Source organism: Daphnia pulicaria, chromosome 6 (genome assembly GCF_021234035.1).
Source record: "Daphnia pulicaria isolate SC F1-1A chromosome 6, SC_F0-13Bv2, whole genome shotgun sequence".
Taxonomy (NCBI): Eukaryota; Metazoa; Arthropoda; class Branchiopoda; order Diplostraca; family Daphniidae; genus Daphnia; species Daphnia pulicaria.
The window spans coordinates 10,546,197-10,572,835 of NC_060918.1; the positions used below are offsets into that span (position 1 = coordinate 10,546,197).

The following is a 26,639-nucleotide window of genomic DNA, read 5'->3' on the forward strand; positions in this document are numbered from 1 at the left end:
TCGTAGAAAATGTTTTTTTGTTGTTGTTGTTGCTGTTTTGAATAGTTCATTACACATAACACGACAGCCAATTTATATACACACAAACACATTGAATGAAAACGATCGAGCATTATGCTACATGTAGAGAGAATGAAAGAAAGAAAGAATAACGGGACAGCCGGGCAGACATTCACGACGGATGAAATAGTTAAAAGAAGAAGAAAAAAAAAACTTGCGAACACGCAATGACTAAACGCCGATACACATGTACAGATATCGTGGGACATGTCTGTCCTTTTCCTCAGCCAGCAGGAAAAAATGAAAAAGAAAGAAAAGGGAAAATATTATGATTTACACATTTCGAAAGATGCTCTTTTTTTTCCCTTTCTTTCTATATAAATATATAAGAGAAATCATATCTGACAGAGGGAAAGTGGGATATACATTATGTATACAAATACTACGCAAAAAATCGATAGATGTACCGCATAGATTACAATTCAAGGTAGACATTTTTGAAAAGATTTTGAATATTATAAGGATCAGCCAGCGGCCCTCCTGCGTCGTCAAAGTGACAGACAGTCTACCAGTTGACGGACGGACGCGTTTACATACATTTTCTCCTCGGTTCTAAAAATATCGAACCCCCGAAAGCCAAAAAAAGAAAAAAAGAAGTTGGAATATGTATATAAGGATACAAGAGACGGTTGCCCGGTGATTTCGATCGAGGAGGATAAGTTCACCCATCACTGACGTATTCATGGCGATCCGTGGGGCCGAGTTTATATTCAGCTGTCGTTGTCGCCCGTGTCTTGGAGCAGATCGTTGCACGACCGGGATTTGTCGGGACTCCTGTGAGAGAACACAAAAACATGGCCATGAAGTGAATTATTTTCGTTCTACTTTTTCTGTATTCCAACAGGTTAAAAGGGAACAAGTGAAATTGTTTTCTTTTCTTATAGGTAAAATTATGGTAAACGCCTTACATTTGGTTGCGTCTCAACCTGCGGCAGATCTGCAGGGCCACGTTGCCCGTCTTGATGGCTTTGAAGAAACCGATGGCCTGAGCGTGTCTGAGTCCTTCGAGGCCGGTTCCGTTAATGGCCAGGATTTCGTCACCTTTTGTTCAGCAAGGGGCGAAAGAAATCAAAGAAAGTGGAGAGAATTAGACAAGAGTTAGTTACGGTCATGCGACATTGGAATGCGCGAGCGCGGCCATTTCGGCCCGCCGAGTGTTCCCCGTCCGAGAAAGAGAAAAGAGCCGAACACAATGCGCGAATTTCGACATTTTTTAAGCACACTTGTTTTTTGTCTGTTTTTGCTTTGTTATTATTTTCGGTGAAATTCTATCTATATATGGCCGGGTGGTAAGTGGACGGAAAAGTAGGGCGAATTGGTCAGCGCCATTTCCAAATCGGCAGTCCCATTACCAACTATCAACTCCCACCAGGTTTTGTTGTCTTTCTATTGCCATCGACCGTATACATGTTGGCGGGTACAGTCGTCGTAATCTATATCGCTGCTCAATGGAGTTAGTTTGGAGAGAGAGATAAGACTAGTTTTCCCTCCCACTCTATTAAATGTGTGTCGGAGGAGGAGGAGGATTTTCTGGTATGTCACGAGTGCCGCTCTATCGCTCTTGTTCTATGTTGCGGTGTTGTCCAAAGGACCGGTTCTTCTCCTCCGGCCGGAGAAAATAAAGAGGAAGAAGAAGAAGACGACAGCAATTTAAAAATAAAAAGGAGGCGCGCGTGGTCAACCAGACATTTCGGGATTATAAAAAAGTCAAAACGACTTCACTTCCCCCTTTGTTTGGCGACGTCAGCGCGTTAGAAAGTTGTCTCTGTTATATATTTATTTTGTCTTCTTCTTCTTCTTCTCCCTCCGGACCCTTATTGTCCCTTTTTATCTTTTTATGTGTTTCCAACTATCGTAAACGACCGGTAGTGGGCAACTCGTTTGTCTTTTCGCCCGTATCTCTCCAAAAGAAAATGGTACAACCTCAAAGTCTTCCTTTCTCCTCAGTATTTTTTTGTCTCTTACCTTCAATTAGTCGGCCGTCGTCGGCTGCCTGGCCGTTTGGAAAAATCCTAAACAAACAAATAACAAAAAGGGAAAAGACAATGAGCCCATTTGTTGTTGTTCAAAAGGAAAATGAACAAATTTACGATCGAAAGTCTAGAAAGAAAGAAAAGACAAAAAAAAAGTGTTTTGACGTACGTTTTGACGAAGAAGCTCATGGGACCTTTCGGCGAATCGATGCCGCCGACGATGGTAAAGCCGAGGCTCTTTTTGCCCGGGCCTTTCTCGTAGACGATTGTGTAAAACGAGTGCGAGATTTGCGTGCGAGGCCGGCGCGGCAGCGTACAAAAGTCGGAACCTTTTTTCGGACCCTTGCCGGACTGCTGGGCGTTGGCGCCAGCCGGGCAACTGCTATCAGCCAGGTCGCCACTGATGTTGACGCTGTAAGTTCGACTGGAGGTGGTCGAGACGCTGCTGTCGCCACTGCTGGCCGATGGGTCATTATTATCCGGGTTCAACGCCTTTCTGACCTGAGAAGAGCGGCGAAAGGATCCGCCGCCGCTGCTCCCATTGGTCGACGGTGCCGATTCCAGGAGACCGTCGGCTTCCAGGTGAGAACCGGAGCTGCAGCTGCCGCTCTCGCTAATCTCCACGCCAGAGTCATCTAGGTGTTGCGGCGGCGACTTTTGTTGCTGTTGCTGATGCAGACGATGAACCATCGTGTCGCCATCTGGCGGTAGAATCACGTTCTCGTAACAGGGCTCCTCATCCATCGGCGGACGCGAGTGGACGGGCTTAGAATCTCCGTTGACCAGGATGATTGTCGCCGCATTCTCCTGCAGCATGTCGTCAACCGAACGGCGTTTGGCCCGCAAGTCTCCGCCCCGGCACACGACCATCTCGACGACGGGCACCGGCAAACGCAGAACGGCGCTGGCCTGAACCATCGACAAATTGCGAAGTCGGCGGCCGTTCACGTTGACGATTTCGTCATCCAATTGGAGCCGGCCATCCCTAATTTAAAAAAAAAATAGAAAAATTATTAGTTTTCAATTGATTTGAAATTTAATGAAGAACATTTAATGCAAATACCGAGCGACTAGTCCTCCAGGTACAATGTGAGCCACCAGGTAACCAATGCTGCCTCTGGTCAGCTTCTTTTTCGCTATGAAAATGCCTAGCTCGGCTTTCAAATTGTCCGAATCACGCTCGATTTTGATGAGGTGAACGGACGTTGTTCCGTTGTTGTCAACTTTGCCGGCCGACGAGGATTTGCCTCTGGACACGGCCCGCCTGTCCAGCGAAGCCGTCAAGTAATGAGGTGAGTGATCCGCTTTTTTGGCCGGCAGCGAAGGCTCGGACGCAGGTGGTAACGGCGGTGGCGGATATTCGATGTGAATTCGTGTCGTGTGAACCACATGACGATCTTCTTCGTCGCAATCGGACGACGTCTCCTCCTCGTCTTCCGCCGGTGATGGTGACGAGGTTCGAACGGGAGCAATGTCGTCCGAGTCTTCCACCGATCCATTGGCGGCCGAAGTGGAATCGGCCGACGATAAGATGGAATGGTGTTCGGGAACTGGCGGTTCGGATTCCTCGTTGGGCCAGAGAGTCTCGTAAGCGCCGGAAGTGGATAACAGTCCCGGAGAGGAGACGGTGACGACCGAGGAATCCACCTGATCGACGGAAATGTTGTTGGTGTTCAGGGCTCGGTACTGGAAGATGGGCGACAGGGAGCGTCGCACTTTGGGTTGAGGCTTCCGCCAGGAGGAGAGAAGCTGGCAAGGTTGATAGTGGCGGATGTAGGACGATTCGGAGATGGAACTGGAGTCGGACCATTCGGGAACGATCCCGCTGTCGCTGTCGCCCAGCTCGCCCCGCAACACGATGGGACTGTTGGGCGAATCCAGCTCGTCCTGCAGTTCGGATGAGGTGTTGGCTGCAGCGCCAGCAGAGCTGGAAGCTGCCAAAAGTCTCTTCCGGTGGAAATCATCCAGCGAGGGCAGCGTACTGCACGAGAAGCTGCGGAAACTACTCCGGTTGGCCTTCTCCGGAGTTTCGCCTTCCTTCATGGGATGGTGGTGCTGACGGTTGCGGATGCGATTGAGCAGACTGCCGGTCAACGTGTCTCTGCCGTTGGTGACCATTCCAGCCACCGGATTCTTCAGGTACTTGTCCGAGATGGATTTCAGTTTGGTCTTGAATAACCCCGGGCTGGACGTGGGAGTTACGTCGTCCAGCGGTTTCATCGCCAACAATTTCTCATCGACCGAACTCTTTGGTGAGGATATCGATCCTTTGTTGATGCTCATGTAGCGCTGAGGACTCCAGCAAGGAGGCCGCGTTCGATTCTGGACCACTGCGGCCGGCTGGTAGTCGGCCGGTTGGGCCCTCAAGCGATTTCTTCGGCTGGACGTCATCGTTGGCGTTGAGGAACTGTCGTTACATCCATCGATGATGTTGTCCAGGCTGGCCGTTCTCCTGTGGTTCTGACCGAAGGCCCGGATGGGCGAGAGGCGACGGCCAGTGGCCGCCGAGACGGTGCCGCCATCTGTTGTGCAGAGTCCATACAAGCGGATCCATTCCTCGCTCTCGTTGTCCTCGTCGTTGGCTTCGTCGTACTGGAGCGGGACTCGGTTGGCGTAGCGGACCCGCGGCGTCGGCTGCGGCCGGACGAATGACCCTTCGGTCGTCGTGAAATTGCGATGAGCCGCAGTGACCGGCACCTTGGGCACAGCTGGCGGGAAGGCCAGGGCGGCGCTGGAAAGACACCGGGGCGACGAGGCCGATGACATGGACGATCGCCATCCGCACGAACCTGGAAAAAAATGTACCGAGAGAAAACAACAACAACGGACAAAATGTTAGGTAAAATTCAAAGTAACAAATTTAGATCGACATGAGAGATAATGATGACCCCGTGAGCGACGGACAGGGTCGGGAAATTTAAAATATAGATATAAACTAGCGTATTCATTAAGATTCCTAGAAGAACATGGTCGGGATTCTCTCGTGACTCTTATGCTGGTGGTATCTTTGACATCTTGTCTCACAAACCCCTACGCGCCACTGGCTCTCTCCCCCTTCCACCTCCGTGTTTTCCAGCACTCAGCGGGAGGAGGAACAACAACAACAACAACAACAAGAGAAAAACGAGTCGGGAGAAGAAATAAATTTAAAAATTGACATTCCATTCGAGAAGAGAAACAAAGAAACTTAAAAATGGAAAAAAAAAGAAGAAGCCACTAAAAATTGAAAGAAACTGGGAAGTCTGACCCGTCCACAACTTGGAAATCCGCCGCAAGAAGCAACGCTGGATAGAGGGGGGATTATTATAATACATACCCGAGGTCACCTTAACTATCATAACTCCCGGTATATAATTTCAGACATTCCAAGATGATAATGAGTTTACCTTGTTCATTTCTTTTCTTTTTCGAACGGAATTCACGTCTGAACTCCGAACCGACCAAAAGGAGCGGACGGGCCCATTGACACACACACAACCGACTAGGACGATGGTGCAACCGACGTGCAAGAAAAATTTGCAAGTATAGTATTACGTAGCCGGAGAAACAACGGCATCCGACATGTTAACGGCCAGCAGGAGAGAGTCGAATAAGGAAAAAGTTATCAGCTGATTATAACCGAGAAAGACCCAGCAATTAAAAGGTGGAGTTTATACATATGTTACAGGCAGCAGCGGGTTTCTGGCAATTTATAATTTTGGAAGGAAACCGTATAGCATAAACGTGTACATGTCGCCAGGGCCAAAGGCCCCTGCCAGCTCCTTCTCCAGGAGGACTGTTGAGGTTAGAAACTATTTAGAGGTCGCCGGAGCTATTTGGCTGTACGGTGATAGGTAGTTAGTTTTGTCTTCTTTTTTCTTACGGCGGATGTGATAGAATGCGCATCTCCTTGGCCCATGCCACGGGAGTCTCTTTTCGCTTTTCAACGCAATCACTTGTTGTTGTTGTTTTTTTAATGTTGGATTGCATGCGAAAATCACATCCGGGATAGTTTGGGAAATTGCTTGTTTGTTATTTTTTGGGAGGAATCTGTGAGTCAGCTGGAAAGAGATGGCCACATATTTATATGCGCGCAGAATAAACATATACAGCGCGCTAATACAAGGCGAGAGAGGCCAGAGGAGATAATGGAGAAAACGCAACGGTCGTCATTTCCTGGCAGCACGACGCAACGAAAAAAACACATTTACGGGAAATTCCTCAATCAAAGTCGAGAGAGAAAGAGAGAGAGAATGCTGACGAAATAAGAGATATGGACGACGTGGGTTTCGAAATGGGCAATTTGGCGGCAAATTAGAATGGGCAAGGCCGCGTGCGTTTTATATAGAAAAGAAGAAGAAGAATGCGTGCCCCCCTTCTCTTTTCTTACGTATTCTACCTGCTGGCCCTGTTTCATCTTTTTGATGTTTATCAGTTATACAATTCTATGAGTTCGGCTAGCTCTCTTCTTCTATTTGGAAAGAGAAAATCTTCTTTTTGTGTCGAAGAAAGAAGAAGAAAAATCAAATGAGATTCGGTCGACGTCGCTCCCTTTTTCGCTTTTCTTTAAACTTCCCAACTCGATTAACCAGTCAATAAATTGTGGACAAGTTTGGGCAACATCTAGGGCCCTCGAGGGGGTTAAAATTATGTGTAACACTCTTATTAACTAACCAGGTAAAAGGAATAACGTTAAATCAAAATCCAATCCAATCAAAACTAACAAAAAGAACACGGGGCTAAAGAAAAGAACTAACAAGTTTCTGTTTTTTCTTTTCTTTTTCTTCAAAATTTTTCTTTACATCACGGGCCTTTTGTCCGAGGGGTGAATACGTAATGAGTCAAAGAATGCGGAACGTTAACAGGTCGTTGCCAGAAATAGGCCTGCAATTATGTTGATATTCTTTAGTTTCTTTCTTTATAGTAAATCTTCTTCTTTTAGTGTTATTTTCCTTTCTTTATCTTTAGGGTGTAGTAGCAACTACAGTTGTTTCGGTGAAGAAGTCAAACTAGGAGGTAAAATTTTCTAGCTGCACTTTGCTTTTACATATTGAAGCAAAAACATTGCTGAATTTGGAAATCGTTGAACAATCTAAATGGTGAAACACAGGTGGTTTGTTGGCAAATGATTGCAGTGCTGTTCTTCCAAGAAAATCTAAACGTTTAAAAGTACCAATGAACCATTTGTAAAGTAACTGTTGAAACTACAATTATTAACTGCAGCATGACACAGTAAAAATTTAATGATACTTAAAAATGAAAAATGTTACAACTTTAATCTCGAAAAGCAAAGGGAAACTAGAAAATTTTATTTTTCTACCAGGCTTACCACGTTTTAGCATATCAACACAATTGCTTCACCAATAGATTGTAATCATCAGAATACTTGAACAACATACTTTTTAATCGTTTCAAATTGTATTTTACCTTCAGCTGGATTTCGAATGTTAGCCTATTATTCCGTTTGGTAACCTGCCTAAACTTCGTCTCATTTTTTAAACAAAAAAAGCAGACGACTCTTTTCTTCTAATTAGTAATTACTAAGAAATCGATAGACACTATTAAAAATCGACTGTTATGTTAAATCTAAAATGGGTTTTCTCACCCGCGCTTGACATCCGCTTAACGGATCGGAATTATTTTAGTAAAATAATTGGTCTCTACAAATTACTCCCCGCTACCACAGACACAATAAAAATAAACATTTGCACGAAACCAGCAAATAATTACTTTGAGACCGAAACCGCCACAATTAAGACCCTCCAAATGGACACATACCTTTGCCTCCGCTACGTCGCCTCACGGCCGGCTTCCTCTTCAGCGTGCAGGGAAGGTGATGCTGGGAGTGGTGATCGGCGAAGGCGCTGGAACGCTCGGCCGACATGTTGTCCGACAAGGCCGACCTGGAACGGCGGTGCTGGATGGTGTGACCCGATGAGATTGGCAGATCCAGGGTGGATACCGTGTCCTGGTCATTTCTGTGCCGCAGGTGGTGGTAGTTGGCCCACTGGCCGACACCGGCGACCTCGGCATCGGCCGCAGCCGCCGAGTCCAACTGTCGGAGCGGCGACAGACTGATCAATCGAGGGGCGTTGTCCTCCGATCCTTTTCGGAACCAGCGCATCGTGACTTGAACGGTAGTCGTCGGATGTACAAAATGGCCACCTGGAGGCTTGCCACCGGAGTTATTGATGACTCCGGCCGTCGGTGGTGGGTGGTGAGTTCTGCAGTCGGTCCAGCCGTCAGAGCTACGACAACAGCAACAACAAGAGATGGGCCCACCGTTCTGAAATAAAAAACCAAAGGGTTACACAATCAACAAAAAGAAGCCGTAAGTTTTTCAAGTAGCAACACCCACACAGAAATTGATTGCAACAGCAGCACATTATTATTATCACAGAGTGGCGTGACTACATTGAAAAGAACTTCAAGGTTCTCCTTTTCACAGTCGTCCGTCAGATTTCAGTTTTTTGTTCTGTCAACTTATTAAAAAAAAAAAGGTTTTTTTGTTTCAAATTGTCCAGTGCGCACCTGTACGCTGGTCGCACGGACTGGGTGAAACCTTTTTGAATGAATCACGACTCTTTGGCCTGGCCTATTATTCCGAGTGATGTTTTCCATGTCTTGCCACTTTCAAACGCTCGGGAAAAAAAACAAAAACCATTTCGCCTCCCCCAATCCGAATCAAAAAGAAAAATGGAAAACCTTCACATTTTGTTTCTGTGTCTTTGTACTGTGCCTTGCCGGTTTTTGCGTTGATTGTCCTTGTTCCTCTTTTTCCAGCCGATTATTCGGCCGTTTCTCTTGTCTGTGTCTCTAAACGATCACCCCGAAAGAAAAAAAAACACTTTGGTATTCATATCGAAATCAGTCAAATGTTATTTTCGAATCCCATCCGTCACGCGATCGGGCAGAGAAAAATATAAAATGGTCCCGCACGAGTCGGTGTGGTCCCGCTTCCATTTGCAGAGTGCATTACGTGATGGATGACGAAGTAGGCGCTAATAAAAATTCAAAACAGAGTCGACGAAAGTGAAACGACAATGGGAGAGATTGTAAAAAAAAAAAAGAAACAAAAATTCGACCAGTTTAAGAGCCTCGGCAATAACAACAACTCTGTATTCTGGAACACAACAACAATGCACTATGCGGGACTTTAAGGGCCAGCAACTTACTCCCAACGTGAAGAAAGAAAAATACAAGGGCGTGCCCTTAACGGCTACGTCTTATTCCCTCCATTGTTAGGTAACAACAACAGTCGCCCATAGATCATAAGATGGTTAGGGGAATAAAACTGGAAAAGTACAGCACACTCTAACAATCTTATAGTATATACCCGAAAAGAAAACAACAACAACATCATCTCTTGTTTGCTTGTTGTACGGCCGGATCACGACCAGAAAACATGCGCGTTCCGAGACAACCTTGCCGCTCTTGGGCAATATAAAATACAAGAAGACACGAGTCGATTCTTTAACTCTCTTTTCGCCCGTCTGAGAGTTGTTGTTGCTGTTGTGTGCGCACCGAGACGAGGAATAATCGTCAGAGTCAAGTACAAAAAAAAAAGTATTAAGTCGGGCCTCCGTGAACGCACACGTGAGAAATCGGCCGGTCGGATTCCCATCATCACCATCAGCGTCAGCGTTCCGTCTCTAAAAACGTGAAGGCTTCTTCTTCTTCTCCTTTCGGGCGTTTTTATTATCGTGAATTTTTTGTCGAATGTTTGACGCGCGCGCGCTCGGGCGAAATCGAGAGTGAAAGCTGGGCCGAACCGGGAGCCAGCAAGCAGCACACGTCGTGGGAAAAATCAACGAAAGAACTCGTCTTCTTCTTGTATGAATAACGAGAAAAAGAAAAGAATCACGCAGCAGCAGCATCAAATAGAGGCAACCGACAAAAGAGAAGAGAAAAGCAAAAGTATTCTTTATTCTTATTTCGGTTCCACCTCCGCCATTCACCTGAGCCGCCGCCGCCACCACCACACACCGCCCACTTCATCAATGGTCTTAGAACACGCTGTATAGCGGCGTCACCTCCCCACACACACACCCACCCACCGACGCCGACCGAAAACGGAACGAACAGAAAAAGAAAAGGAGGATTAAAACAACAAGAGGACGACGAGAGCGTTTTCGGCATATTTAGTGATGGGGGCTGATGAGAATCTCGTGAGAATCATCAACCCACTATTAATTTTTAAAAAGAATAGAAATATCCCGCCGCCGTCTGTGCTGTGCTGTGTGCCTATTGGGCACTTCCAAATTCCCTTTTTGTCGCTCATGACAACGACGTCGATGGCCGTCGTTCGGCTGTCGTGCTTGGCCCCGTGATACATTCGACAGGTTACATAAACCTTAGATCTTAAACGGAGAGTTCTTTTTTTAAGTAGTGAAAGTTTTCACATGTACGCGCTGTAGATATTTATATGTAGACGACAGCGAGTGGAATCAACTGCTGGAAAGGGAAGATGCTCCGGTCGTGATAACATCACAAATCTACTCAGGTTCAAAAGTCTTACTCACTCTCTCCCGTGTCGCTTTTGAGTGTTTCTTTCCCTTTCCATTATCGTGATTGAAACTTGTGAATAACGCTCATCTACACCATTTTCTCCACCGTTTTCACTCTCATCATTTTCTTTTTCTTTCTTTTTTTCGGTCAGGAAGAAGGGGATCACGTAACGCAAGGCAACAGTGTACACAGAGTGTGCATCTATCTAATTCAACTCACGAAAAAAAGATTTTCAAAAGTTGAGATGTTAAGAAGAACAAAAAATCATCAAGCGGCAGCCGGTCTAACATGTCCTTCTTCATCACGCGCGCGCATCTTTTTCTTTCCGGCGGCGTGATTTTCTGATTCATCCGAGAGAGAGAGGAGGAGGAGAAAAACGACGACGCCCAACTTGTTCTCTAAATATTGGCCTTCTCTTTTCTTTTTTCCTACTTATTAAACCAACTGCTATTATAAGGGGAATTGTGATGAAAAAACGAAAAAGAAATGTTGTGCCGGAGTCAAGTCGGAGGCTCTTCAACCGAACATTTTCGTGTCAGTGTACGACTGGGCATATGATTATATATGCAGCAGTCAAGCTGTTACGTCAGGCAGAGTCTCTCTCTCTATCCTGAGTCCCATCTGACGAACAGTCTGTCGCCGTTTGTTGGAAAATGAAATTTCAACGAAACAAATGAAAAGTGGATGTGATGTATAGTAAACGCGGGATGTGAAATGGGGAAAAAAGAGGAAAGAAAGAAAGAAAACCAGATCTAAGCCGCTACCTTTTTTAGCACGGTTCACGCAACAGGTGGCCTTATCGCGCGGGAGAGACGTTCACGAATGATTAACATACGCTGTGATTATTTCCCCATTCCGACACACAAGAAAGAAAAGAAAAAAAGTTTTCATTAAAATTGTGTCCATCAAGTCTGTGAATTAGAGTTAATCAAACTGTGTGTGTCTTATTTGGTGAAATGTGTCAGATAAAATCAGCCGCGCTCGTTTGCGTAAATGAATCGTTTCAACAAAACGGGAAGTCGACTCATTTCACTTTCGTAGAAAAGGAAAGAAGAAAAACCCTTTTCAAGATTTTGTTCTCATTGCTCAATATGGTGATGTTGACAAAAGTCGGGAATAAAAACCAAAATCTCCCAATGGCCAGACCGCGCAGACTCCGTACGGAATTGATAACGAGGTCAAACCGGAAGGGGGGGATTTCTATAACGAACTATAAAATAAGGAACAAAAGAAAATGTACAAAAAAGAGATTTTTCATTTTGCTTCCACTTTTTTCTTGTCTTCCTGATTCCTTGACTTTTGGAAAGGGATTTAAGTTGTTCAACGTATTCAGGGCACATATGAGAGCCGAGCTGCTGCCCCACATCCGTCCCCTTTTTCCCCCCTCAAAGTCGATCCCTTGGACGGGGTCTCCCCCACACACACACACAACAACACACAGAAGAATAGAACGAAAACTAATCGAACTGGCAATACTTCCAATGAACGACGACGACATCAATTCTTCGAAAAAGCTTTCAAAAAGGGGCCCCCAGAAAAAAGAAGAGCAAGTTGTTTAATGTCTTTCTATAGAGAAGATACGTGTATAATATTTATCCTCGGCTTGTTTTTCCAGGGGGGGTTAGTTTTCTTGTGTTCCAGGAAGACGGAAAAAAATCTAGAAAGGTGTGCTGAGGTTATTTGAAAATGCCAGGGAGAGAAAAAGAAATAAAGAAGAGACAAAACTCTTGTCTTGTGAAGGTTTTTCTGGGGCCCTTCTTCTTCTTCTTCTTCTCCGTACAAGACGATAAAGAATAAAAAGTCAATCCGTGGAGAGAAGAAGAAGGGAGGAAGGGAGAGAAGAAAATAAAAGGTTGATGGGGATATAGGTAGAAGAACTAAAAAAAAAAAAAAAGGTGTACACAGGGAGAGAGAGGGAGAGGTAGAAAAAGGTAAAAGAAGAAGATGAAAATCCAAGGGTATAGAGAAAAATACCGTTCCACCTCTGTGAACGATTTTTGTGACAAGGAGAAGAAGAAGAAGAGAAACAAGGCACAAGATTTAGATTTCCCACCAGAGAGACTCACAGACTCTCCATGGCCACAGATGGGGGTGGAGTTGGCAATCGACCTTTTAGGCTCTTTCTGCCACTTTCAAGTCCATGGGCAGATAGGGGGGGGATAAGATTTCTCTTTTGTGGACGTTCTGCTGGCCATTTTTCATGGAAACGCAGAGTGAAAAAAACCCAAGAACAGGTCATCAAAGCGAAATGATGTCGACCTTTTTTTCTTGTTATTATTATTAAGGGCATATACTTGTGTTATTATTAGATACCCAAGTAGGCCTTGGGATGTTCCACGTATAAGCGCGCTTGATAACCCTTACCGCAAACTCAATGAACGTCGCCATTTCAATCAGTGGGTAAAGAGTGTCAAGGAACTCGGCCGTCTTGGGCGAGTGCGATGGCCTATGTGTTATTAAGGTGTACAGCAGCGTGAATGACCAACCGACCAAAATGCCACACACATAAAAGTTACGAAATAAAAAAGAAAAAAAAAAGGAAAATGGTCGGACTGCTAGAAGACTATCAACGTAACCACCAAGCAAGAAGCAAAGGTTTACACGTATTACACATGTGGTCAGCAGTTGTTCTAACACATCAAAACCTTCCCAGAGTTTAAAAAAAAGAGACCCAAACATAAAAAGATACAAGTCGGCAAAAAAGGGGGGGGAAAGCCTTGAGTGACTTTGGCTGAAATAAAAGCTCCAAACCAAAAAGTTCTCTGGCTTTATACACGTCTGCGTGACGGTCATTTCCACCTGGCAGGGTTTCCAGCAGGTGTTGGAAGAACCCGTCAATTGGAAAACCTGGGAATAAGAATCTGGACTTGACAACGGACAATCCATACTGGTCATCTTCTTCTTCTTCTTCTTCTTCTTCTTCTTCTCGGTGTTGTGAACGCAATTTCCGAGTCATCTTTCCTCTCCACTGGACTCGAAACGCAATTAGACAAGCCGGCCACTCGACTTGTTGTTGCCAGCGACGAGGAAACATATTTCTGATAATAAGAAAGAAGGAACCATAACATCGCCTAAAATGGCTGAATTGCGCGTCTTACGTGTACTGTACCGCTCACGTCTTTTTTCTTGGTTATAGTTTTTGTGTTGCCGACTCTTCTTGCTGGGCCAACGAGCAAGAAGAATAAGTCAACAGAAAAGTTGAGAGTTTGCATTGACGTTTGGCTGTGCACAAGCCACGGTAGCCGGAATGGGAATAACGTCGCCGTCGTTTCGGCTGCGATGTAGAAACTTTTGTGACGGTTTGATGGACATCCAACCAAGTGGAAGAGAGAGAAAGAAAAAGAGAGTCTCTTTTTCCCGTGTGCAGAAAAGACACACACACAGACACAGGGCGGCTAGAGGAGCATCAGCAATAAAAGAGCGAAGGAGATGCAGATGACTTCACTTGGCTGGCTTGATATTACGATGGCTGCCGGGCGGAACCCAAAGCCAACAACATTGTCTGCTGTGTTTGTCTATTTGTGTGTTATTATCATGACAGGGGCTGGCAGCCGGCTATTTTGGCTCCTAAATGGGCCCAATAGGGGCGATATACACGTAGAAGGTTGTCGTCTCTGCACATCAACAACAATTCTCCATAGAAATGGTTTTTGTGAGAAAAAGAAATGGGCCACACAAGAGAAAACGTATTCATCGTCGGGGGGGGGGGGGGACAAATTTCGATTCATTGTGCGCAGCGATGGAGAAATTCCATTGGGCTCGTTTGACCTAAGGAAACAAATTCCGCCCAAAAGAAGAAGAAGAGAGAGCATAGGGCCTTTTGCCGTGTAAGAAGTAAGTCAACAGACACGTCAAAAGTCTCGGCGGGAAATGTGTTCAAAAGCAAAGAGAAAATGGAGAGATGGATCGGGGGTTAGATATCAACACGCCTCGCAGGCGGGCAGATCCTTATATGTGTGGAATTTGGGGCCCCGACCGACTGCAATAACTGCCCCCCGGTTCTTCTTCTTCTTCTTCTTCTTTTCCGAATTTTGATTCCTTCTTCTTTTTCATATCCCCGACGTTTTGATTCACCTTTTTCTGACACATGATGGCACGACCTGTTGTGTGGCCCGTCTCCATCACTTGGGCTCTCTACACATTGTTGTTTAGTAGGTCCATCCTCGCGCCTGCTTTCCACATCTTTCGTGTTCCAACTCTTTTTTTGGGAAAAAGTAAAAAAAAAATTTCTTGACTTTTGAGCGCCCCACAAATTTCCACATCACTTCATCATCCGCCCCTGTGGCGGATATCTATTTTCAATGTTTTCTTCCATCTACAGAGCTCTATCTACAGCCAGGACGTTTCGTCTAGCGACCGACTTCTCCGCTTTTTCTTCTTTTTCTTTTCTCTTCCGCCGTATTACATTTTTTAAGGATAGCTACATCCCGACTGGCAGATATACTGTCCAACAAAATCTATTTCAGAAAACAATTCTTATTTTACGACGGAGGGGGGATATTCTATACAGAGGTGTGTCTGTCAATGACAAAAGGGAGGAGAAGAACAGATGATGATGATGAACTGGAATGAAGAGAAAAGAATTTGTGTGCGTCTATTGAAGACAAGAGAGAGTAGAACAACTGCTGGATATATAGCCAAAAAGAAAAGAGAGAGAGAAAGGACCAAGGAAAAAATATGACAAACGATCAGAGCGCGGATCATCGCCGCCGGATTCGCCTCCTCCTTCTCCTCGTCTTTCGCGAGATGAAACTGAATGAATCGAAAAAAAATACCAGACGGGAGGAGTTGTGGGACCAGAGGGGGGTCCTTTCACACACTATGGGCAGCAGCGACTGGACTAGAGAGACTGACTGAGAGAGAGAGAGAAAAGCTTTCCCGTCGATTCTTCTCTGTCTGTCCAGTTTTGTAGCAGATTTCGACACAATAAGGAGATGAAAGAGGGAATAATAATAATAGCCATCATCTACGTATATGTATATATGTATAAGATACAGCCAGCGGATCCTGCAGCTCCCGTCTATATCCCGCCGTCATACAAATTCCGGTTTCTGCGAATATCTTTCCAAAATGGATGGATAGGTTTTCACCTTTCTCTTATATTATTTCTATCTCAGACCCGCTTCTTCTTTTCTCTCCCGTGTGTACACCTTTACATCCTATAGTCGTCGCCGTATAGAGTCTTGCGCGGTATGCCGATCACGCAATGTCCAATTAGTCTCAAGAGTCCAGGCAATGAGCCAAAAGTCGAGAAAGAAAACGAGGCCGATTCAGCCATTAGCCGCTTCCTTAGTAGTCGCTACGTTCATTTGGCAATCCGACCTAAATGCCAGAGTACTTCTGCTACCAGAAACTTTTTTATTGAGCTCTAACATATCGTCGCTGCTGCCTCATCTTTTTGTTATACTTTTTTGTTTTGTTTTTGTCTTATTCTCTCTCTAGCTCGGTCCGACACCGCCCAATCTCTCCAGGAGAAGAAGAACGCCGACCGGGAGAGAAAATGAACAACAGCAGTCAGTCGCTCAGCTCGACGGCGCTCCCTTTTTTGTTCACCAACAGGTCCCGAATTCTTTTTGGTTGTTTTTTTGTTTCCCCATTAGATAATACACACACAGACAACATACACGCATGGGAATAGGAAGGCGGACAATAATAAGGGCAACGGCCCGGTCCGGGCGTTGTTTCGTAGTCCGAAAATTGGGTACTCTCTTTAGGTTAGAGATATAGTTATACGTTACTGCCCTTACTGGGTACATTACGCTTTAAGAGTTGAATTTTGTTTTTCGTTTTGTCCAGTTTGAGTTGGACCAAATTGGATCAACTCCACTCTAATAAACGCTAATTGTTTCTTTTTCTCCAACACAGAAAGAAATAAAATTGTTGTTTTATTTTTACCTGGGCTTGTTCCTGGACGAAAAAGGGGAGAAAATATATGTATCACTCTCTCGACTTTTTGGTGAGTTGTAATATTTTCTTTCTTCCTCCTTTCCCTTGTTTGTTTGTTTCTTTTTCTTTCTTTCTTTCTTTAGCAGCCGCTCATTTGTAATGCCGGTCAGGTCCGGAATGAAACGGACAGACAGACACACACACACACACACACTGTAATATATCGAGAGAGAAACACTTTGCTTCTTTCCTATTCTTTTTTTTTCCAAAAGTGCCCCGCCAGAAGAATAGCCAACGAATTCCGTTGCTGGTTTCCAAAATGGCTAGAAATACTATACTACTAATAATAACACTGCATCACAAACACACAAACAACAAACGACAATAGCATCCAGACAGCCAATAGTTTCACTCGCGCACACACACACACACCTGCTGCATACAGTTATAAGCTACTGCCAAAAAAAAAGTTCTCACTTTTCTAGCTGTGATAAAATAATGCACAGCCAAAGGAAAAGAGAAAAGAGGATGATGTGGAGGTGGCTACCGTTCGGAGCGCCTAGCACTAACTGACTGACGATGCCGAGTCCTTCACCGTCTCAGGTAACCCAAGAAAATAGAAGGAAGGTACCCACACGCACACACACTGCATGGACTGCTATAAGATGTGGGTACTACCCACACACACCCCTTGGTCTCCTATGGGAGAGCAACTACACACAACCAAGTCTATGGGGATAGGAGTGCTGCTGGCATGTCTTATTGTACGCGCTATAGAAGAGCAGCAGCAGCAGCAGATGGCTCATATGCAGTCTCATGCATAAGAAGAAGAAGAGGTGCCTCAAGGTATCGAGCTTCTATTACTTTTTGGGGAATGGACTTTCTCGGTGTTGTTTCTTTCTCTTCGTATCAGCATCTCATCCGTTTGCTTTTTTTTTTCTTTTCGGGTTTCTTGGATTTTGTGGCCGCCAAACCAAATAGGAGGAATTAAGAATAATAAAATGAAAAGAAAAAAAGGGGGCAGCAACACTAGACGATAGCCAGCAGAAGTGGAGAAGACGGTGGATGAAAACGTGACACCGTTGTTTAGATATATTATAACATCGTCCCTTTCAGAGTTCCAGGAGTTCCTTATAGACGATGGCAGGAGCCATGCAGGAATATACTTTTCAAACAGCAATTTGACATTCTTCTTCAGCATTTCATTTCGCTGCTGGCCGTCTGGAGACTGCCGGGGAATTCTTTGGAGATTAGTTTTTAGTTTCTTCCGTCTGTGCATATGGATATGGATATACACCGCGCTGACGGTGGAAAAGGAATCCAAGATAAAACAAACACAACCACCTTCGTCTTTTCTACTTGCCCTTTTCGACAAGTAAAAAAACAGATGAAAAAAAGGATTCATTTTCATTTTCGTGTGTTGTCTTCTAAATGGTTTGTTGTTGTTATTGTTGTTGTGGGGAGGGCAAAATACGAGCCGATAAGATACACACAGAGAGAAAGAAAGAGAGAGAGACTCTATAAGAAACCAATAACACGACCGACGGCTCCAAAGGAGCGAGTAATTATCCCATTTCATTATATATTCCTCATATGATGGAGGTATAACGCAGCCTCTCTTAATAGAAGAAAAAGGAAAGAAGAAAAGAAAAAAAAAATCTTCTTTAACCGAACCAGAAGGCCGCCGCCAACCCATCAAGACACGCACACACAAATAACATGTGGAATGGCCAACCAACCGAAAATCCCAATCCGGGCAAAACAACTACTATGGGGCTATATACGTATATAAGTTTTCCCCCGCGCGCACACACACACACACAACTTTCTTCGCTTCCTTGTGTCTACAAATAATAATCATAAGTTAGTGAGATGTGGGTAAATATCTTTCGTTTCTCTCGTGTCTGTTTGCGCTTTAAATTCTCCCCTTCCGGCGTATCCATCTTCACTCTTCAGAGTCTCTCCGGAGTCTCTCATCAGACCCGGCCCGGCTAAGAAAAACGGAGAGAGAAAGGGAGAAGTGTTTTGATAACAAATTTTCCAAGACAGAGCGCGGGTCAAAGGTTCACATATACCCTACTCCTCATTCGCTTATTCTTTTCTTTCTCATTTCCCTTTTCTTTTAGTTTTCTCAATTATTTTGAAAGGGCAAAAGCAACTGCTGGCATGACACGGAGATTGACTTGGGACTGGGCGGCTTGATGGACGACTGACAACTTGGCAACAACCCGAGTTGATATTCCCTTGAAGCACATCATCAGCCAAGTGCAAATCAAAAATTAAGAGAAAATGAATAAAAAGGAGAGTTGAAAGAGAACTTTTGTCGTTTCCTCCCATTGGAATCGCCAATTGGGAAATGAGGAAAAACAGAAGGAATATAAGAAACTTGTTCATGCGCAGAGCCTCTTTTTTTTCTTTCTCTTAGGTTAATGACGCCTTTAAAACACGGATCAATTGAATCCGGTGGAATAACCTTTTGCATTCCGTTAAAGACGAAGAGAAGAAATTCGAACGAAAAAGAAAGAAATAAAAAAGGAATTTTCTGTAAGATTCTTGTTCTTTTTACTGGAATGGATTTGATGCGAAGGACGGAGCCTCGGTTGATTGGGAAAGATGTGGTCGATTCGGTAGTTGCGGTGACACAAGAGTCGTCGTCACCGCCGCACGCCGGATGCTGATGTTGGCCGTGACGCAACGGAGCGCGTCGCCAACTTGTATTAGTTTCATTGGTAAACATTTCGCGATTTCACTGGGAAAAAAAACCTCTTAACAGGATTTTTCTTTTTCCCCCTTCGTCCTTAAACAGAAAACTTTTTAAAATAGTTTCTACTTTTCCCAGTCGGAGAAAATGACGCAATAACCGTTTTTGAAATTCGTTGTTTTCACGACTTGTGTGTGTAACTGCGATGCAAATGACGACACTTTAAAAAAAAAAAAAACGTCGTCGACGTTATTGTCAAAGTAACAAACACCCACAACGACTTTTAAAAGCAACGATCCGTCCTTGTTGTTGTGGAATGCCGAGAATGTCGGTCCGCGCACCGAAGAAAAAGAGAAAACGATCCGACACCGATGACGGAATCCGATTCACTGATGGAATGACGATGAGAGGCCCGTACTTTTTGATACACAAGACAAGGCTGGTGAGCAAAGTGTCTAGAAGGGGAGGAGAGATGGCTGGGTAGTACTACTAGTACTACACTATTCACAGGGTAGAAAAAGAATAATGGAGTAGTATAGCTGTTGCTCGGCAGAAGAAGTTGGCCAACAGCTATCTCCAAGGGAAGAAAAAATATAACTTTTATAGCGGAGGTACGTATACACAACGAGGGGGGAGGTACTTGGTGGTTACGTTGGAGGGTGGCGCACCTGTAGGTTACACGCACACAAAGGCCTATTGTTCGTTGGCCATCCAACATTTCTCCGAGAGAGATATCCATAATAAAAAATGGAATTCTCCGATCGTGAATGATGATCGGTGGTTGGCTGTATAGCGCACCGAGGCAATTAGTGGCCGGTCGGACCAGCAGCAGCAGCAGCTCCCGAACGATGGGGGGAGAGAAGAAATAGACTTTCTATATATTTTATTGTTAGCGAGAAAGAGAGAGAGAGAAACAAGGCACGGTTTGGTTCAAGGATGATTTCTCAATTGATTAGAGTGTAGAGCGCTGCTGTGTAGTTTGTATGGCATTCCGCTACTACATAGCCATTTATAATGTGTATACTCTACGCGGACTGTATTTCTCTTTTGTGATTGTGTGCTGATATCTGGGCGATTATAACGATGGGGCTCTCTCTCTCTTTACCCATTGCCCGTGTGTTTGATTGTTCGAATGTGGGACGACAAATGTGGGTGTGAAAAGTCCAGCTCATATGCGTGCCGTTCACACGCTCGCCATGTCTCTATACTACGGCGAATAGCCTCTACTATATATTGCGGTCGCCGTTTGAAGGGCGTCCGTGTTCATAATTGGCCACCCAAAAACTGATTGCACGACGGCCGAAAGTGCCGTGCGCACAACTGCGGGCACTTTCCGTCGATTTTTGCGGTGTCCAGCAACGCGGGCTCGCAAATGGCGCAGGGGAAATATTCGGAATTTTTTTTTTTTAAATCAGCCATTACGTGATAGACACCAATTTGAATCATGTCGACAAACGAGGTATAGCAAATCACAATTTTTTGAAAAATAAAATCGTGTTTGCCTTATTACGATCGATGGAATCACCCATAGATTTCGTGACTCGTTTCAAATAACGAAAGGGGCGAAACTGGACTGATTTATCAATCCGATGAATTAGAATGGATGATGGCATATAACCACCCGCCGTTTGATTTTTCCTTGTTAACTCGAAAGGTTTTATTTGGTTTCTTTCAAAGCAACGGACCTTTTTCAATGACATCGTGAATACAAAGTCGCATGGAGGGAAACAAAATGAGCCGACCAACTCACGTCCTTCGTGAGCAACTCGAGAAAACTGTAAAACAACTCGACGACCCAGTCTATAGTAAACCCGTGACGGAAAAGAACCCCTCCCTGGTGAAAAAAAAACAACCAACCAAACAAATAAAAAAACAGGGACATTTCAAGTTTTCAACACGATATAAATTAAATAGCGATTGTTAATTGTCTAGCTACAAAAAACAAACTTAATTGGAGGTTAAGTGGAAAATTGGCAAATTCGTCCCCACACAAACGCGTGAGACGGGATCAAATTAGTTTTAAACGTTATCGAGCAACTGTTGCCATTGGCTTATTTAATTGCCTTCATTTGACGACTAGAGTACCGGATACTACTCCCTCCCACCTCCTCCTTCCCCCTTACGGTCTATTGAACAACCTCCGGGAGTATGACGTCATTCAAGTACACTCAATGTTTCAGAGTCGTTTTCTTTCGCCTGTCTATACAAGCGAATCGCTTCACACCGAGTTTTTCCCATTCTAATAACGCATCAAGGCCAAGACGCACAGCGAACCGATTTTTTTTATTTTTTTTAATTTTCGCGCCCAGGACGCTTTTCAAAACATTCACGTACGTTACGTAAACACGAAAAAAGGAATCAACTTTGAGAATTGAGAAATGGAGAAATGCCATCCGGCAGTCTTCTGTATTTATTTTTCTCTTCTATTTCTTTTGGAGGACGACAGGATATATTTCCTTTTGGCTTCCAAAAGGGTCCTCTGGTATTAGGGCGGGTTTTTGGTCTTTCTGCGGGTTTCATGAAAATTTTTTATTTTGATCTTATCCGTCCAGGGAGGCGGTAGGCGGTAGGCTGTATTTTAAAATTTGTTGAGACGAACAGATTGATATGAAAATAATCTCGATCTGCTGTTCCATGAATCTATTAGACTATTCCAATACAATCCTGAATCCGTTTTAGCTAATCCGTCGAGCGCGGGTAAGAAATCAGCTTTGATCGTTTTAAGATTTAGGGGAGGGGGTCGATTTTTAATTTCTATCGATATCTTAAACAAGCATGGCTGATTAAATGATTAGTGTCGTGTGTCGTCTGCTGCTTTCGTTTTATTTCACAGAACTTTTACAAAGAAAATTTTCAAAAACTCTTAAGTCTTCTTATTTATGGAATAGTTCAATTACACACTCCAGGATGCTGTTTATCAGATAAATAAAACTAATACTGTACAAATAGAATGATTGGTAAACCTTATTAACAATTTGTGAAATGCTAGTTTCTGAATAGCATTTATCATGTTAGCCCCTTGTCTATGCATGGCAGTTTGTTTGCACTATGTAACCTGTTCCTTTGGGTAGATTTGAGGCCAGAGACAGCCATCATAACCACTAGATATGCCAGTTTTGCTTGTGCTTGTATTCACCTGTCAGCAGCAATAATCTTAACATCATCATTTGGGTAATGATTTTTGTTACTTTGATTTCTGTGACCTGCTAGATGCATGATTTGCAAAAATGCAGTACGCATATCACATGTTAAACTTAAATTCTCCTGTTATTAACAATTAAGGTTTACCCACTATCTCATTTTCAACTTGTCCTTACATGTTGTTTCTCCAAAGATTTTTCGTAACCCATTTTGCATTTTTCATTTAGATAAACAGCATCCCTCTGGATTGGAGAAACTATCGATGTCAATGGAGTTATGGATCTCTTCTTCCACTTTCTTTTAATCCCCTCTGCCCTCGTGTACATCCATGTGTGTGTGGGTGTATTCACGAGGACGTCCTTTTTTCCTATCCTTCTCGGTGTCTTCAACTTTTCAGCGGAATAGATGGAGCAAATGTGGATGCCTGGCCGTATTTCCCAGGCTTAAAGGTAGGACAAATTTGTCTATCTATTCTTACTTTTTGACTGTTTGGTGACGTTGATTGTGAATCGCGATACAGTACGGAGTACGATTATTCCTGAGTTATAGGCGGTTGACTGCAACTATTTTCTCTTGACATTTTTGTTTTATCTCAGTCAGGGATCACTAAAAATCTCATTTGTCGAACGACTGCAGATCAGGCTTGTTTTTGTTCCTTTTTTTCCATTGCGACTTTTGCGCTCCGCAAGATGCTGTTGTTGTTGTCGGTTATTTATAAGGGTAAAATATGGCTGCCAAGATATTATCTCTACATATCTGCCACACGCCATTCGCTGGTTTTTGTGCAAGGGGTTCGGCGCAAATCCCCACACAAACATTCGGGTCGGGATCAAATTAGTTTTAAACGTTATCGAGCAACTGTTGCCATTGGCTTATTTAATTGCCTTCATTTGACGACTGAAGTATACCGGATACTCCTCCTTCTCCCTTACGGTCTATTGAACAATCTCCGGGAGTATGACGTCATTCAAGTACACTCACACACAAATGTTTCAGAGTCGTTTTCTTTCGTCTGTCTATACAACCGAATCGCTTCATGACGAGTTTTTTTTTCTCTATTCTAACGCATCAAGGCCAAGCCAAAACAACGAAGTGAACCGTAGATTTTTTTGTTCGAGCCCGGGACCATCAAGTCATCGTCGCTTTTCAAAACATTCACGTACGTGTACACGAAAAAAAATTGACTTTGAGGATATAGATGAAGAAACGCCATTCGTCTTTCATGTCACCTGGCCATATTCCACCCACAACACAAGATCCATTGATGATTTTTCTCTCTCTTAAACTTTCGATGCATATAACATGTCCATGTATTATACACACACACACACACACACATAATAATCACCACTTTTGGCTTCGCGCGTCGACTTATGTACATGCAAAAGGCCATGAAAGACTCTTTGCTGCCGGATAGTCTAAAGTCCATTAGAGTCTTGTGTGTATATTTCCTTCTTCTCTTATTTCTTTTGGAGGACGACAGGATATGTTTATTCTTTCAAATTTGCATTGCGCGACTTTTGCGCTCTGCGCGAGATCCTGCTGTTGTTGTTGCCGGCCATTATATGGGTGAAATGTGGCCGCCACGATATTATCAGTCTTATTATGCGTCTACAATATTATCTGCGACTCGCCATTCGTTGGTGTTTGTGCAAAGGGTTCGGCGCAATCCCGACACACACACACACATAGAGAAAAAGCAAAAGAAGATGGGCCAGTCACGCCGGGGCTTCTCGCATTATCAGCTTATCTTCTCCTTCTTCTTCTTCTTCTTGTGTGTGTGTGTGAGTCTATATCCTTTTAGTTTGTCTCTCTCTCTCTCTCTCTTCTTAGTTTTCTTCTAGCAACAGCGCAGAGACCGTGAACTTGCTCGACTGTTATCTCGGTCGTCCATGTCAGTCGTATTACGTGTCGTCAGAGTTCCAAAAGCTTTTGATTATTCAGCGCACCGAAAAGTCTGGAGAGGCAGAGAGAGATGGGAGAGCGATGCCGGAACCGGTCTGAGGTCACCTTCCCTTTTCGTTGTTTTTTGGCTGGCGCAAAAATATCTCTCTCTCTCTCTCTCTCTCTCTTGACTGACGGCCAGAGTTGATGTGACTGGCTGATGGCTGGCCTGTTTGACGAGTGACGCCCTCGACCAAACTGCGAAACACTGCGCACTTCCAATGAGAGAGAGAAAAAAACGCAATCTTTTTTCTTATTTTCTTTTTAATTTTATTCCACAAATGGTCGAAAGAAAAACAAAAAACAAGATGGTCACTCAACTCAATGTTCATTCGTTTCGTTCATCAGCTGTTTTTTGGGATGAAGAAAAAAAAAAGGAAGTTATAAGGAAAGATATTTAAAAAAAGAAAGATCAGCGGGGAGTACATTTGAGATAATGCGCAGCGAACTAGGATGGGCCGCCGCTCATTTGCCAGTGTGACTCAACTATCGTCTAACATCTTTCATTAATGGTTGTTTTTAATGGCGGAAAGGAACGTGCTATTCTCAATAGAACCCGCCGTATAGAGAAAAGGAAGACAAAAAAAAACCAACTAAATACTAGTTATACTACTACTATTCTAGACACTAATAATATCGGGAGTCCCGGTGTGTGTGTGTGTGTTAGATAACCGATGGCGCAAGAAGTCGTCCAAAGGTAAAAACCAAACCAAAATAGAAAGAAAAGAAAAAAAGGTTATAAGGATTTGACGGTGGCGAATATTGGCAGTTGAGAGAGAGGCCCCCCGAAAGAAACCCCCGTAACATTTGGTCAAAGTGTCAGTTGCTGTTTGGTTATTACTACAGTTGTGATTTTGACGTTCTTCTCACTTAACAAGATATGAAGACTTAACCGTTCTTGACCCACACGCAGCACAGAACGGGATAGAGAGGGGCCAAACCGAAAGAATTGGACGAGAGAGAAGACATAGAGCGCAGTCCAGGGCCTTTTTACAATTCGTTGTTGCTTCAATGGCTCTAAGGCCGGCGCGCAACCGTGTACAGTTTTTTGTCGCTTCGCTTGAAGCCTAACCCAGAGGACCTTTTCATCCGGTTTGGGTTGACGTCGGGTCTCGTACTATCTGTATACACAGTGGAAGGAGAGTGGGGGGAGACGAAAATTCTAAACTGGAAAATAACAACAACCGGACAACCGGCCTGCCCGATGCATGTCGTATAATACGTTATGATTATTTTCCTGTAAAAAAAGAAGAAGGAAAAAAAGCTCACTGGCGGTCAAGTCGCCCCTATCTACTACCTCCTTGTGTTGTTGGTCTAAGTCGTTCATTTTTCCAGACGTGGCTTCCAGCGCGAACTTCGAATGCGATCAACAGACGTGAGCAGCCAAGCGAAATGCCGAGACATCAAACGCAGAGAGCCCCTCGTCTTACGCGTCAAACAATTTCTTGATTTATTTATTTAATTTTCGGAAGGAAAAAAGTCGTGGTAGCCTAACTACTTTTCTCGTTCGCTGATTTCCGGAACTGAATGAATCATAACCGGGGGGGTCACACCCACATGTTTTAAAAAAGAAATAATTCGATAGACTTGAACTTTTTTTTTTCTTCAAAGATGAGTTTCGTTTTTTTTTTTTTTGGGGGTTTGACATTTCTTCACGAACGAACGACAATTGTAAGGTCTCCCAGTGTACAAGAGGATCAGCGATAGAAATAATTCACGCAATACCCATAGACAAGTATCGAGTCGTTCCTGTTGTACCTTCTCAACTTACGTGAAAGTCGCATTCAACCATCAATTGATACTTTTATTCGAAAAGAAAAGGGAAAAATTGTTTCAGGACTTTATGGCCGTCCCTATAGTGCCAAATTGTCCATCCAGCAGGTTGGTATGAATACAGGAGAGTCGGTGAATATAATATGAGATGATAACAGCGGGGAGAGAAAGAAATGACTCACCTGTCTTCTCGCAGATCCGGTGAAAACGCAGCTCCGGGTGATGTAACGGCCTCCTTCAAACAAAACAACACGGCGCACTCATGTTATCTCTGTGTGTGTGTGGCGGTGGCGGTGGCACTGCGAAAATTAAAATATGTGATTTGTCTTCAGACAAAATTTTTCTTCTTGAGGAACTTACAGTCGACGTCCGCACTTTTGAGTTCTTTTTTTGTTTTTATTTTTATTTCACAACCGATGAATAAACATGAAACATGTCACGGAGCCGAAAGAAACCCAAAAGAAAAATTTAATCCATTGGCTCGTGTGTCGGTGAATTATTCAAAATGTCTCCGTCGTCCCGTCTACTGGCGCGGTCAATATTCAAAAACTGTCAAGCGAAAACGAAACGAAGAAAAAAATACGTAACGTAACGTAACGCGGAACACACAACCAGGAAGGACGGCAGTCCGTTCTCGACTGTCTGTCTTGTCTTCCTTGGGCTTTTGAGGTTCC

At 44.0% G+C, this 26,639-nt stretch overlaps 1 protein-coding gene and 1 long non-coding RNA gene across 5 annotated transcripts; one reads left to right on the plus strand and one right to left on the minus strand.

Moving 5' to 3' along the window:
• On the minus strand, positions 1-26,639 carry LOC124343134. Of its 4 annotated transcripts, none has more exons than XM_046796288.1 (7): positions 26,148-26,639; positions 7,791-8,298; positions 3,097-4,822; positions 2,203-3,018; positions 2,026-2,072; positions 969-1,101; positions 1-834 (listed from the first exon to the last, which is right to left on the minus strand). In XM_046796288.1, the coding sequence occupies exons 2-7, from the start codon at positions 8,134-8,136 to the stop codon at positions 771-773; spliced, it is 3,132 nt and encodes a 1,043-aa protein (XP_046652244.1). In that variant the 5' UTR covers positions 8,137-8,298; positions 26,148-26,639; the 3' UTR covers positions 1-770. The 4 variants fall into 4 exon arrangements, with proteins under 4 accessions (XP_046652244.1, XP_046652241.1, XP_046652245.1 ...); XM_046796285.1 differs by lacking the exon at positions 26,148-26,639 and adding an exon at positions 18,973-19,543; XM_046796289.1 differs by lacking the exon at positions 26,148-26,639 and adding an exon at positions 16,416-16,964.
• On the plus strand, positions 22,048-26,241 carry LOC124343417. The gene is made up of 3 exons (XR_006919251.1): positions 22,048-22,278; positions 22,476-22,697; positions 26,162-26,241. It is a non-coding gene; the product is annotated as an uncharacterized LOC124343417 (long non-coding RNA).